Source organism: Bos grunniens, chromosome 19 (assembly GCF_055505025.1).
Source record: "Bos grunniens cultivar Pamir isolate PY7600 chromosome 19, Bosgru_T2T1.0, whole genome shotgun sequence".
Lineage (NCBI taxonomy): Eukaryota > Metazoa > Chordata > Mammalia > Artiodactyla > Bovidae > Bos > Bos grunniens.
This window is the reverse complement of record NC_141183.1, coordinates 6,298,010-6,312,133: the sequence shown is the minus strand read 5'-3', so window position 1 is coordinate 6,312,133 and position 14,124 is coordinate 6,298,010. Positions and strand designations below refer to the sequence as shown.

The following is a 14,124-nucleotide window of genomic DNA, read 5'->3' as shown; positions in this document are numbered from 1 at the left end:
ACCTGTGCCCCCCTCCCCTCTTTCCTGCTCCATCCTCCCTGAAGCCAGGTCTGGGCTGGCATCTCTGAGACACGGCCTGGTGGCTCAGGCGGGCTGGATGGCTGGAAGTGGTCCTCAGCTCACCTCTCAGTGCCGAGCAGAGGGAGGAAGCTTCCGTGCTGGTGTGGGGACTCGGAGCTCGGCATCTTGACGCTGTCTAGGTCAGACTCCTCCGGGGTCGGCACAGTTCCTGGGGGGCTAATCTTGGGCAAGGCGCTGTCCTGGGGAGAGGAAAGGAGGGAGAGGGGAGTCAGAAGACTTGGTCTCGGACCAAGTAAACAGCCTGGGTGACACAGGCACACAGAGTGTCTGGGGCTGTAATCTGGGCTGGGAGCCCCAGAAGACAGGGGGGCTTGTGTTCTGAGTCCCCAGGGGCCAGCCGTGGTCTGCTAGGCATCCCCAGGGGCACCGCCTGGTGGCCTGGGCTCCTGCGAGGGCATCTGGGGCCCTTAGTGATATCTCAGATGGCCAACCCTGACCCTCAGACCCTGAATGGGGACACGTGCGGGAGAAGAACACCACGGGAGGGGAGCTTGGCGAGGCTCTGTGTCGGATAAGGAGGAGGTGTCAGCTTTCTGGGGATCAGCCAGCCCGGTCCCGAGGCCAGCCTACTTGCTGGAAGGCGCCGCCTTGGGCATCAGCCCTGCCCCTAGCACAGGGGCGCATGGTGCGGCCCGGGCGCCCACCTGCAGGGCCCGAGAAGCCAGGCGGTCCATCATGGTGGCACGCTCCAGGTTGCCCTCCTCATGCTCCCGCAGGTACACTTCGTACAGGTCCTTCAGATGCTGCGGCACGGCCAGGTTGCAGTCTGCGGTGGGGGAGCGGAGAGGCAGGGCTCAGTGCGCGCTCTCGGGCCCTTAGCGGGTCGGACTCGCGGGGTAGGTAGCGCGGGGACCCTACCCTGGATGAGCTGCCGCTGGGCGCGGATGATCTCCTCGCAGAGGCTGAGGCGCTGCTCCAGGCGGCGCAGGGCCTCGCGGCGGTGGCGGAGCGCGCCGTCGCGGAGCAGGGCTTGCGACTGCATCTCGGCCTTCTCCAGCTCCAGCTCGTGCACGCGGCAGAGCAGGCCGAGCGCCTCGCGCTGCTGCTCCGAGCTGACGCGCCGCGGCAGCGTCTCCTCCAGGCGGCGGCCCCGCGCGCGCAGCTCTCGGCACCGCTGCTCCAGCGCCAGCTGGGGAGCCGAGCGGGCCGTCAGCACCAGGTGCCCGATGAGGGGCCGCCCGCGCCCGCCGCTGAGCGGGTCCTCGCCCTTCCAAGCCCCCGGATGCTGTGCGGCCGGCTGAAGCCCCACTCCGTGGCCTGCTTTTCGAAGCTGTGTCTTGTACTCTGCACCCGGGGACTGCTCCTGAGTGACCCCTCTGTGCCCACCTTCTTGCAACCCATCCCTGAAACAAGCTGGGTGCAGTAAAGTCGCTCAGTTCTGTTCAACTCTTTGCGACCCCATGGACCGCAGCCCGCCAGGCTCCTTCTTCCATGGGATTCTCCAGGCGAGGATATTGGAGTGGGCTGCCATTTCCTTCTCCAAGGGATCTTCCCGACCCAGGGATCGAACCTCAGTCTCCCGCATTGGTGGCCAGACTCTTTACCATCTGAGCCACCAGGGAATCCAGGGAAATGAGCTCCGTGGACCAGCTCAACCGCAGCCCATCTCATGCCCTCTGGACTGGTGGACCCTGAAGCCCCCTGGTATGGCTATGCTCCAGAACAGAGAAGGGAGATCTGGAAAATCCTCATTAAAATGTTGGCTAACAGTTTTCTGAGTCTTTAATGTGTGAAAGGATTTATTTACTCTTCTCATCAACCCCACTAGGGTTGACCACTCCCATTTTAAAGATGAGTTCTTGCCTGGAGAATCCCATGGACAGAGGAGGCTGGTGGGCTATAGTCCAGGGGGTAACAAAGAGTCGGACCCAACTGAGCGACTGAGTCCACACACACAAAGCGTTAGTCCCTCACTGGTGTCTGACTCTGTGACCCACCAGGCTCCTCTGTCCATGGGGTTCTCCAGGAAAGAATACTGGAGTGGGTAGCCATTTCCTACTCCAGGGGATCTTCCCGACCCAGGGATCGAAGTGGCATCTCCTGCATTGCAGGTGGATTCTTTACCATCTGAGCCACCAGCGAAGTTCTCAGATGAGAAAGAGAGACTCAAAGTCACAGGGGATTTGTGGCCTGAGAGCCCAGGTTTCACTCCTCCCACAAGCTTCCCCCAGCCCCTTCCTGCTGAGTCTCTCAACCCCCTTTCCCAGACCCAGAGCCCTAGGCACCTTCTGCTTTCGCAGCTTCTTCTGCTCAGTCATCAAGGTAGCGATGCTTTCGCGGGCAGACACCACCTCGGCGGGCTCCTCGATGTCTGGCTGGTTGTCACCGTTGTCCGAGTCCTTCCTGGTGTCATCCTTAGTGAAGGACTCCTTCCGACGCTCCTCCCGCCACTTGAGTGCCCGGCGTGACTTCTCATGCTTCCAGCTGCCACAGCCCCAACCCCAAAGGAGACGGGGGATTCAGGCCATGGAGGGTTGGGGGGCATAAGGTGCGGCTCCAGCTCCGGCTCCCATCCCAGGCCAGCTGTGCTTACCTGGCAATGGTGAGCAGGTGGTGGGAGGTGTCCATCTCCAGCTCCATGCCGCGGTTTTCCAGCTCCAGCAGGCGTCTCCGTGTGTCCATTTGCTCCTGGAAGGTGCTGATCAGCTGCTCACGAAGGTGTTCCATTGCAGCCTGTTCGCCCTGCCCGCTGTGCAGCTGGACCTCGGCTGCCCGTTGAATGGGAGATGGGAGAGGTCAGTGGAGGAGGAAAGGTCAGCCCAGGAAAGTCTGGGTCTGCCTGGGCCCTCCCCCTCTCTTTCTCCCCAAAAGACTTCTGTGCAACCACCTCCTCCAGGAAGACCTCCTAGATTACCCCCTCCCACATTCCACCTTCCACATTGTCTTCAGGCAGTGACCCAAAGGTGACTCCCAGCTCCCTGTATGAACTGGGCTTCCACCAGCCTTTAGAGGGCCTTTCTGTCACCTAGTAAAAGGCACCCCTTAGACACTTTACTGCCATGTGCTGCAAGATCATCAAAGCAAGTACAGAAAATCTGTTAGGGAACCGTATCCCTCCTGGCGATGCCAGGCCCAGTCTGACAGCCCTCACTGCAGTCCCCAGAGTGAAGCCCCCACACAGCTAAATGCCCAGGTGACTCTCACTCTGATACCACCGAATCCTCGGGTGAGGTCTCTGAGGCAGAGATCACGATTCTGTTTGACAGCTGAAGGACGGGTGGCTTAAAGGCTACTCAGCCAGAAAGAGCCCGAGTCCGGCTTTGAAGCCAGCACTGTCTGACCGCAGAGCACCCTGAGGGGCATTGGGAGACGGGTTCTGGCTCACGGAGACCCAGGCACACACCCTGGATGTGGCGGATGTCGCCCCGCCCCAGCTGGGCTCGGTCCGGGCTCCGCCCACCCCGCTCCTCGATCTTGCGCTTGAGCCTCTGGATCTCGCCCCGCAGGTCAGCAATGATGTTCGTGTACTGGGCGATGTGGTAGGAGACGCTTAGCAGGTTCCGCTTCACCTGGGGAGGGGGCGGGGTACAGTCACCTGGGGGCCAGGGCCTGCCAGTGGGGACCCTCTTTTTCTGCTGGTTGACAGTAATGACCTCCTCGCCTCCAACCCTGTTCTATGCTCTGCTTAGTCACTCAGCTGTGCCTGACTCTCTGCGACCCCATGGACTGTAGCCTGCCGGGCTCCTCTGTCCATGGGATTCTCCAGGCAAGAATACTGGAGTGGGTGCCATGCCCTCCTCCAGGGGATCTTCAACCCAGGGATTGAACCCAGGTCTCCTGCATTGCAGGCGGATTCTTTACCACCTGAGCTACCAGGGAAGCCCTGCCTCCGACCCTACAACCTATCAAACTACATGCCCCCACCAGAGAGGCATACTCCTAAAATTATGTGCCACACCCCCCCCCCAAGCCCCGGCTCTCTGTGCCACTCAACCTTCATTGGCTCCCTACTGCTGGGAGAATGTCCTGATTCCTTCATTTGGTGTTGAAGGCACACTGCTCTCTCTAGTTTCATCTGGCTCACTGCTCCAGTGGAGGAAGCATTCTCCTCACCCCACCTCTGCCGCCAACACCACCTCCTCCCTGCCTTAGGAGCCTCTGTCTTTACTGCTCCCTCCCTTCTGGAGTCTCCTCTTCACCCTTCAGATTCCCACTCACGGTCTCTAAAGAGGTCCGTGGGATCCCACTGGCCTCCCTGCTGTTGGCGTGACTGCTATTAATAATATTCTGAACTATCAATTCGCTCTTTTAAGGGTCTCTTCCCACCATTAAGTACTTAATGGAGAGAGTAGAGATAAAGCATCCAGCTCCTGACACAGTAGCTGGAAAACTGCTATGTTAGGAGAATGTTGGTTAGGTTCTTAGACTCTTCACATGGGTGGGCCCAGATGACCTCATAGATAGCCAGGATTCTAACACACTGATCAGAAAATGTAGGGAAACCTTGAAAACTGGGCAGAGCTCAGTGCCCTTCCTCCCCAGCCGGGAAGCCGCTTAGCTCCCTTCAGCCTCACTGTCCTCGGCTGTAAGATGAGGACAGAAATAACGCCTGCCTCATTCGAGGGTCACATGAGATGAACTGATAAAGGGCCCACAGTATAAGTGCTCAGTAACAGTCACTATTGGAACTGTCGGGGTTAGGGCCTTCGGAGGAGTAAAGGTCTGAATGAGCATCTTTTAAGATGAAAACAGAAGATGGAAGGGGATGGTGGGGCTCGGGGCACAGACCTTGGGGATGAGCACAGACTTTGAGCAAGAGGAGGACCGGGACTTCCCTGGAGGTCCGATGGTTAAGAGTCTGCCTGCCGATGCAGGGGACATGGGTTTGGTGTCTGGTCTGGGAAGATCTCACATGCCACGGGGCAGCTAAGCCCGTAAGCCACCCTTACTGAGCCCACACGCCCCAGAGCCCACGTCACACAAGAGAACCCACCACAGTGGCCACAACTAGAGAGGAGCCCCCAGTTCGCCGCAACCAGAGAAACCCCACACGTAGCAACAAAGACTGACCGTGGCCAAATAAAGTTTGAAAAGAGAAGGAGCCCCTCAGAAGCTGTGGGCTTCCTGGCAAGTCACAGGGGGCCAGATCAGTGGCGGCTCAGTCCAGTGTGTGTGTTCGGGGGGCTGGGGGTGGCAGGCCTTGGAGTCAGTCAGGGGGCTTGAATCTTGGCCCAGAAGGGCAGATCCTGGGGGCACAGAGCAGGGGCCCCTCACCCGGGTCTTGATGCTCTTGGCCCGGCCGGCGTAGGTCAGGGTGTTCCGGGACTCCTCGAAGGCGCTGCTCGCTGGGCTGATGTGGGCGATCATCACGGTGCGGCTGTTTCCCCCCAGGGAGTCCTGGGCGGGCCGGGGGCGGGCATCGGTCAGCAGGGGGCTGCCTCCCTGGACCCTGCTCCCGCTCGTGATGCCCTCGTGGCATGTGTGTGCATCTCTCTCTCTCTCACACACTCACAGGTGCTGGTGCCGAGCACCCCGTGGACCTTCCCGCCCCCTCTGCCGCCTCCCCGCTTCTTCCCTCTCCGTTTCTTCTCCAAAGCTCATGTTAGAAAATTTCCAGCATCTGAGTCAGGGCCTCCCAGCTCTCCTCCTCCCCCGCTCATATACATGAGGACGAGGAAAGGTTGGCTGGAACCAGAGCGGGAAGAGCTCTGAGGGGTCCTGGGCTTCTCCGCCATCTCCTCGGGCCATCCAGGTCACCCCGTTTGTTGACGGCGGAAGGTGCCATTGTCTTGGCTGGAGCGAGGCTGGTGATGGAGTGAACTGGGCCTGTGGCCACTGCCTCCCTTGTCCCGGGCTTAGCCCTACCCTCTTCAACGGAGAGAGTGTGCGGGGCTACAGGGGCCTGGGGGCAAAGCCCTTGGGCGTGGCAGTGACCAGCTGAGCAACTTCAAGCAAGCTCCTTCACCTCCCTAACCCTCAGCTCCCTCCGGTTTCTAGGTGGCAGGAGCCGGCTCTCGCACCCCCAGCCTGCAGGTGCAGTGATGCTGGCAGGCTGATGCCCGGCGTTAGGTCACCTGCAGCTCTGCCATCAGCCCAGCCAGACCTCTGCTGGGGCCCTCCATCCAGCACTTACTGGCGGGAGCCTTTGGGGAGGTTACTTAGCCTCTTGGTGCCTCGGTGTCCTCGTCTGCAAATGGGATTAACGACCCCCTAACTCAGATACGCTACCCGATAAAAGGAACTGAGGAGAATTCCCTGGCCGTCTGGTGGTTAGAACTCCATGCTTTCACTACTGAGGGCCCAGGGTTCAATCCCTGGTCGGGAAATTAAGATCCCACAAATCATGCAGAATGGCTCCCTCCTCTCCAAAAAGGAACTGGGTGTGGCGGGGTGAAGCAGTGCATTCAGAGACTAGCCAGGAGTGCGCCCCCCACCCCACAACAGCAGCCTCTGGGAGCCACGAGACTGACTGTCCACCTGAACCCCCAAATCCAGATGACTCCCAGTTCCCTCAAATCCACAGCCCTGGGTGGGAGGGGGGCGGTCAGATGCTCAGATGCAACCTCTTTTCCTCCCCGCTGTTTGCAAACAGGGGCCGGCGAGCGCGTGCTCAGTTGCTTCAGCCATGTCTGACTCTTCTAGACCCCGTGGACTGGCTCCTTTGTCCATGGGATTCTCCAGGCAAGAGTACTGGCGTGGGTTGCCATGCCCTCCTCCAGGGGATCTTCCTGACCCAGGAATCAAACCCCCATCTCCTGCATTGCAGGCAGATTTTTTTTTACCCCCTCAGCCACCTGGAAACCCCTAACACACAGGACACCCAGTTTAGATCTGAAATTTGGATGAGTGAGCTTTTTTTAAAGTATAAGTATGTCTCAAAGATGGCATGGGACATACATACTGATACCCAAACCAGATTTCGTTATTTATCTGTTATTTATTCACATGCAGCTGGACATCCTGTATTTCTCTCTGTGCAGCTGGCAGCCCCACCCCGGGTGCCCAGGGCCCAGGCCCGGTGGCAGCTGGTACCTTCAGGAGGCGGGTGAGCTTGCTGTCGCGATAGTTGACGTACTTGTTGGTGCCCTTGTCGCTGAGCGCATTGATGCAGTTGCCCAGGGCCAGCAGCGAGCGGTTGATGTGGGCCCCCTCTTTCATGCGCTGCCCACGGTTCTGTGTCTGGGGGGGCGAGCAGCAGGTATGACTCCCCACCCCAGGCCATCCTGGGTTGTAAACCCTCTCCCCATCCCCCAGGGCTCTGCAAGGAAGAGACGCTGAGGACCTGGTCTGCCCTCTGCCCAGGGAGGGCATTCCAGAAGGTCAGAGAACAAGAAGGTCTCTGGACAAGAGTGGGGCTTCCTAGGCGGGTGCTAGTGGTAAAGAACCTGCCTGGCAATGCAGGAGACACAGGAAACGCCGGTTCGATCCCTGGGTCTAGGAGATTCTCTGGAGGAGGGCGTGGCAACCCACTCCAATACTCTTGCCTGGAAAATCTCATGGACAGAGGAGCCTGGCGGGCTGCACTCCATGGGGTCACAGAGTTGGACACGACCAAAGCAACTGAGCACGCAAGCTGGACAACAGCAGGGGACAGGATGCTCCCACGGAGGGTTGAGAGCCTGGCTCTTCGTCTGCCTGGGGACTGACCCACTGGCACAGTTAAGGGCAGCGCCGAGGGCGAGATGTCGCGACTTCCCAGGCAGCTCAGCTGGGAGCCCTCACGGCCGTGGGCTCCCGGCTCTAGAGAGAGAGCCAGGCTCCAGAGGGGAAGGATGGAAGTTTGCGTGTACGTGGGGAAGGGTGTGTGAGCGTGTGTGAGTTGCATGTGTACATGTGACAGCGTGTATATGTGTATAAGAAGGTGTGTGAGGAACCCCCTGGGGTTCCAGGGTCTAAGACTCCACGCTCCCAATGCAGGGGGCCTGCGTTCGATCCCTGGTTAGGGAACTAGGTCCCATATTCACAGCTAAGAGTTTGAATGCTGCAACTAAAGATTCCATGTGCCATTACTAAGACCCGAAGCAGCCGATACATAAATAAATAATAAGTAAATATTTAAAAAAAAGGAAACCTGTGCATTAGGAAATGCATGAATTTGTGCGTGAATGGATGTAAGAGCAGGACAGGACCAAGTCCCAGGAGGCTCTGCCACCCTTGGGAGACATCTCTGCCCAGCCTGGTGAAGCTGGGATCGGGTGGCTGCAGGGCACACCCTCTCCCCACTGGCTGCTCCCCGCCCCCTTCCTCCAGGAAGCCCTCAGGCCTTTATGGAAAGAAAATGTGTTTCTCCCACTCCACCCTGTGGAAACCAACCCCACGTGTTCCAACATGAAACCCTTGTTGCTTCTCCCTGGTGCTTGCGTTTGCCTCAGTGCTAATGGTGAGATGCCCATGGATTCAGGCGACCACGAAACTTCTGAATTTGCCCACAAGAGGGGGCCAGGGTGGCAGGGCTGGGCAAACGGCGATGGGGAGGGACGAACACTGACAAGTGGGTGGCAGGCTCTTTTCTCTCCCTGATGTGGTGGGCAGGGTCCCCTCCCTCAGGGGACATCGTCTCCCCGGGGCGCCAGCTCCTCACCGGGCCCGTTCATTCTCCTGGCTGTTTCCCCAGGTCCTCTGGGACACACACTGTTTCCTTCCCTGGAGAGACCCTCACACTCCCAGGCCCCTTCCCACAAAACAGCCCCTTGGCCGGGGCGGGGGGGATCTCCCTGGGGTACCCTAACCCACCCAGCCAACCCTTTCTGTCCTCTGTGACATCCCTCAGTGCCCGCCCCTCTGGAGCACCCCCCACTCCCGCCCTCCCTGAGACAGTCCCCACTCCACCCCTTGGGGAGCGGGGTGGGCCAGCCTCCCTGCCCCGCACCCCCAAGCTCTGCCCCCAGCCCCGGGGGGAGCCGGCCTCACCTGGGAGGCCCGCTCAGAGCCAGCCAGGTCGATCATGAAGAGTCGGCCCTGCGGCACCTCCTGCAGGACGTCCCTGACCCGGCTGCGCTGGCGCACGGCCACCTGGAGCACGGCGTGGGAGCGCGAGGACGTCTGGTTGGCGGCCGTGGGCTCCTGGGTCCTCTGCCGGTTCCCCCTCATCAGCAGCTGCATGATCTGGGTGGGCAGGGCAGAGCAGGGAGGCCACTCCTGGGGGCCTGTGGGGATGCTCCCCAGTCCTGCCTCTGCGAGGTTGGGAAGGGGCCCAAGGCAGGGCTGGGTCAGCCGCCCGTGTGCTGTGGGGGCCGAGTGTTCAGGGCCTGTCTGTCAACTGGGAGGCTGGGTGCCTGGCCGGTCCCCAGGGTCGGCGTGGCCGGGGGCGTGTCATCCAGGGTCCTCTGTGTCTGCCCCAGCTCCAGCCACCTGAACTGCAGTGGCTCCCTGGTTGCAGAGCCCTGCCGCCTCTGGTCATACCCCCACACACAGAGATTAGTGTCCTCCACCACCCGACTGGCTGCACAAGACTCGCCTCTTTGGCATTGATGGTGGAGACCTCAGTGATTCCAGCCACCTGGATCACTCCCTTGGAGTCTTCCCTCAGCTCCAGGTACCCCAGGGAAGGGTTCAGCAGGTCCCGGATCATCTCATTGTAGATCTGATGGGACCGGTTGGGAGGGGCAGGGGACAGACGTTAACGGGAGACCAAGAGCAGGAGGCTCAGGCAACAGCCGGGCTCTCCATCCCTCCCGAGAGCTCCAGGCTCCTCTCAGGGAAACCCTGGGTTAAGGAGATGGACCCCTTCCTTCCTTCCTATGGGGTGGGCATAAGGGGGCTTCAGCATCCAGGGGGGAAATACTGGGCTGCCAGAGCCAACGGTACAGAAGGTAGCAGGCCGGCCGGGCACCAGGCAGAGGATAGGACCTAACCCATGGCCAAGCCCTGGTGGTTGCTAGGCAACCCTTATGGTACCTTCACCCAGCCTCCCTAGCCACGGCCATCGAAGTGCATTTTGCTGTCTAAGTCAACACGATGCTGGCTGGAGCAGGTGCTGGCAGCAATGCCTCGCTGCCCCTCCTGAGCTGTCACCCAGGAGATTATCAGCTTCCAGAGGGAGCCAGGGAGGCCAGGAGCCAGATGGAGCCTAGCCCAGTGGCTCTCCCGCCGCTTCTGGCCTCTGTGGGCCCCCACCCACACTGATCTGCTATTGCCTAGTGATAGCACTCCCACAGGTGGGCATCGGGGGCTATGTCAAGGTGGAGAAGGCTGGCAGGTCTAAGCCTGTCTGTGTATGTAACATTCTCACCTGTACCTACATATACAGAGTGCCTACAGGTAGCCTGGCAAAGCAAACAGGGTTGGCTCAGTCGTGTCCGACTCTCTGAGACCCCATGCACTGTAGCCCACCAGGCTCCTCTGTCCATGGGATTCTCCAGACAAGAATGGAGTGGGTTGCCATTTCCTTCTCCAGGGGATCTTCCCAAGCCTGGGTCTCCTGCATTGCAGGCAGATTCTTTACCATCTGAGCCACCAGGGAAGTGGAGGAGTGGGTCCAGAGGATGGCCTCTGGGAGGCTGGCTGAGGTCTGTGTGCAGTGACCAGGTAGCTTTGGAGTAGCCAAGTGGGCAGGGCCCGGCTCTAAAGCCGCAGGGTCCTGAGTCTGAATTCCTGTTCCCCCACTTACTGTGTGACCGCGGAACTGTGGCTATCTAGTTGCCTAACCTCTCTGAGTTTTTATAAAGTCAGGCCGACCACATGCACGTGTGAGAGCAGCCGTGACGAGCGCCCCCAGGAAACTGCCCCCTGACCTGACCCCTGGGAGGTAAACCAGCCCGGGCCTGTGGACCTCCTGGCCCAAGCCCACAGGACGGGGTGGGCCGAGGGCTCACCTCCAGGTAGGACACGGACACCTCGTATTCCATGTCATCGCTGGTCTCCTCGATGGCACGGAAGAGGTCGTTGAGGGTCCGAACGTAGATGCCGGGCTCGTGGTCTGTGCCCAGCATGGTGTAGGTTTTCCCGCAGCCTGGGGCAGAGCAGGATGGGTGGGTGAGCAGGATGGAGACTGGGAGCACGGGGGCCCCTGGCAAACCTGGGGGTGTCCTCAAGGCTGGAGCCTCCCAGGTGGCCGGGAGGTGGGGTAGGGGGAGAAGATGGCATCCTTGGCTGGGGGTGGGGCTCTGGGTCTAAAGGGCTCTGGGAGAGGGCAGTTTCAATCGGCCACGTCCTTGATTCCTGCTGCGGCCTGGGCCAGACAAGCTCTGAGGTAGAGGGTGAGGAGCTTGATTCTTGGGGGCACTCGCCCTCACCTGTGGGGCCATAGGCAAAGACAGTGGCATTGTAGCCTGAGATGACGCCTTCGATGAGGCTCTTGGTGGTGGCCTGATACACCATCTCCTGTAGGAAAGAGGAGATCCATCAGGGCCCTGGGCACAGCCAGGGCAGAGCACACGGGCCCGCGGGCTCACCCTGATGCCCAAGAGGCAGTTTCATCCTTGGAGCCCTCGGGCCCTGAGATGTGGGTGTGGGAAGGGGGATGGCTGTCTCTGCTTTCCCCCCATGGGTCGGGGGGGCAGGGAATGCCAGCCTGCAAGAGTGCTCAGGACACCTGAGACCCTCCCCACCAACAGCTGGCTCCCAGCCCCCAGCCCAGAGGACGCCTCACACCTGCTCCTTGGAGCATCCACGGATGGGTGAGATGGGGGTCCCTGGGAGGGTGTCAGCTTCCCTGAGGCGCCCCTCCCAGCACCAGATGGGCTTCAAGCACCTTCCTGCAGCTCCCCTAGGGGCCACCTGTGGGGAGTGCTGTGTGGGTCCCTGTGGAGGGTGGCATTTGTGTGCTGACCGTGGTGTGTCCACGCAGACGGCTCTGTATGCGCTATGCAGGCTCACACATGCGTGTGTATGTGGGGATGCGGCAGGGAGAGAGTGAGTGATGGAGGGTCTCCTGGGGCTCGGTGCCAGGGTCCCCTAAGGGCTCCCTCTCAAGTCAGTCAGAGGGCAGAGAGGGGATCCCGTGTGTCCCCAGGCCCAGGCGCCCCCTCACCTGGGTGGCAGTGAAGTCAAAGGCCACGTCGAACAGGTAGGACTTCTCCCGGGAGCGGTGCGCCCGTAGGATGTCATCGGGATCCTCCATTGGGTCCATAAGAACCACCATCTGCAAAGGTCCCAAGGGGAGGCGAGCAGTCACCCAGGAGCCCCAGGCCCACCCCAATGTCCACACTGACCACTGACCTTAAGGAGTGGGAGGGGCCGGATGAGAGAGGGATGGCGTCTGGGAGCGCCAGGGTCAAGGTCAACCAAGTCCCAACATAGGACAAGACACTGAGCGGACGGGCTGCCCTGGGACCACCCCAAGGTCTCAGAGCTCCCTTCCGGGGTCAGCAGGGGAGTCAGGGCCAGTGACGGCCCAAAGAGAGCTTGAGAGGAGACAAGGAGTGAGGCTGGCCCCTGGGGGGCAGACAGAGGAGGCTGATTTGGGAGCCCGGTCCAGTACCGTGGACTCAGGAGATGTATAGGGGTCCCTCTGGGTGCACCCCCATCCAGCACCAGGATTCAGGAGCCCCCGGTGCTGGGAGGACCGCAGCTTTGGGGCTCCCACCAGGCTCCTCCCAGCAGGTACACGCTGGTGCTCACGGCATCTAAACCGGCCTAAAGACACCCCACCCCATCTCCCAGGTCCCAGCAGGGCCCTCCTCTGAGACCTGCAGTGGAGGGAAGAAGGAAGAGGTAAGACAGCTTCCCAGGAGGCCCGAGCCCGGGACCCTCACGCAGAGGTCTTAGTCAGTCAGGTGGGATTCCAGAGTCACAAGAGGAGACGCCCCAGACAGGCTGGGCTGGGGCTCTGTGCAGGGAAACGAGGAGGCCACTGCCCCGGCCCCCCTCACAGACTGCTAAAGCCTGGGTGGCCACAGCGAGTTGCGTGCAGGGCTGGGGCTCTGTGCAGGGAAACGAGGAGGCCACTGCCCCGGCCCCCCTCACAGACTGCTAAAGCCTGGGTGGCCACAGCGAGTCGAGTGCAGGGCACTGGGGCCTGCAGTGTATCTGGGGTGCACACCTGTCTCCAGCCACCTCCTCTGGGCTTCAGCCCCAGGGCCATGTAAGCCTCTCCCAGGATCCACTTCCTGGCTCGGGCCCTAATACCAGCAGCAGGAGCCCTGATCAAGTGTCAGACCCAAATGAAGAAATATCCGCCCACAAGTCCCCAGGCATGTGTCCCAGAAGAGGGATGCAAGGGAACCTGACCAGCTGCATGGCTCTCACCCTCGGTGTCAGAGCTCCTGGGCACACCAGGAGCGCCAGTGGCCCGAGGGGCACCCTCTGGGGGCTTTCAGTGCAGGGGAGGGTGAGCAGCCTGCACAGATGCCCATCCCCCACTGATCACCTTCAGATGACCTTCGGCACTGCCAAGTTCATGGGCACCGTGGGCATCTGGTTCCTTTGACATCCAGCCTCCTGAATCAGGACACTGTCAGCACGGCTGCCACGAGCCCCTCTTAAAAGAGGGCTTCGTCTGGGTCTCCATCTGTCTGGACCCCTGCCCGCACCCCACTCTTCAGAGCATCACCCCCTTCCCTGTCCACTCGGGCACACAATGGAGCCCTTGTGCCCCTCGGCCAGGTGAACTGGAGCTGAGCTGCGGAGGGCTGGGGTGAGGGTGGGGTGCTCGGGGCTGCCACGGAGGCAGCACAGTGAGTTTGGGCCGAGTGACCACAACTGCTGGGCACCTTGCATGTAACCCAGGCATTAAGTGATACCCTCCGGGTCAGAGAGAGATGTGATTTCCTGCCTGACATTCAGAGTACAGCGGGGAACAGACCATTTTAGTAACAAGCGCTGGGTTCTGGGAGGCAGGCAGAGTGCAGAGAGGGGGCACACGACCCAGCTTTTCCACTGCAGGAGGGCTTCCTGGAAGAGGAGGTACCAGAACTCTTTTTTTTTTTTTTAATAAGATATTTAATATAGTTCCCTGTGCTATACAGTAAATCCCTGATGCTTAGTGGTTTAGTTGCTAAGTTGTGTTCGACTCTTGCGACCCCATGGACTGGAGCCCACCAGGCTTCTCTGTGCATAGAATTCTCCAGGCAAGAATACAGGAGTGGGTTGCCATTTCCTTCTCCAGGGGATCTTCCTGAACCAGAGATCGAACCAGGGTCTCCTGCACTACAGGCAGATTCT

General features: G+C 60.3%; 1 protein-coding gene across 4 annotated transcripts in view; it reads right to left on the bottom strand.

Moving 5' to 3' along the window:
* The window catches only part of KIF19 (kinesin family member 19), a 28,441-nt gene that overhangs the window by 2,810 nt on the left and 11,507 nt on the right, over positions 1 to 14,124 (bottom strand). For 2 of the 4 annotated variants that reach the window (XM_086355200.1, XM_086355203.1), the window contains exons 3-15: positions 11,993 to 12,103; positions 11,256 to 11,343; positions 10,836 to 10,972; positions 9,479 to 9,604; positions 8,932 to 9,126; positions 7,054 to 7,200; positions 5,296 to 5,418; positions 3,425 to 3,590; positions 2,615 to 2,789; positions 2,307 to 2,505; positions 940 to 1,210; positions 726 to 847; positions 124 to 260 (exon numbers count right to left, since the gene is read on the bottom strand). In XM_086355200.1, coding sequence (XP_086211326.1) covers positions 124 to 260; positions 726 to 847; positions 940 to 1,210; positions 2,307 to 2,505; positions 2,615 to 2,789; positions 3,425 to 3,590; positions 5,296 to 5,418; positions 7,054 to 7,200; positions 8,932 to 9,126; positions 9,479 to 9,604; positions 10,836 to 10,972; positions 11,256 to 11,343; positions 11,993 to 12,103 — 1,997 coding nt within the window. The remainder of the gene's footprint in view (positions 1 to 123; positions 261 to 725; positions 848 to 939; positions 1,211 to 2,306; positions 2,506 to 2,614; positions 2,790 to 3,424; positions 3,591 to 5,295; positions 5,419 to 7,053; positions 7,201 to 8,931; positions 9,127 to 9,478; positions 9,605 to 10,835; positions 10,973 to 11,255; positions 11,344 to 11,992; positions 12,104 to 14,124) is intronic. The other 2 variants (XM_086355204.1, XM_086355201.1) reach the window with 2 other exon arrangements.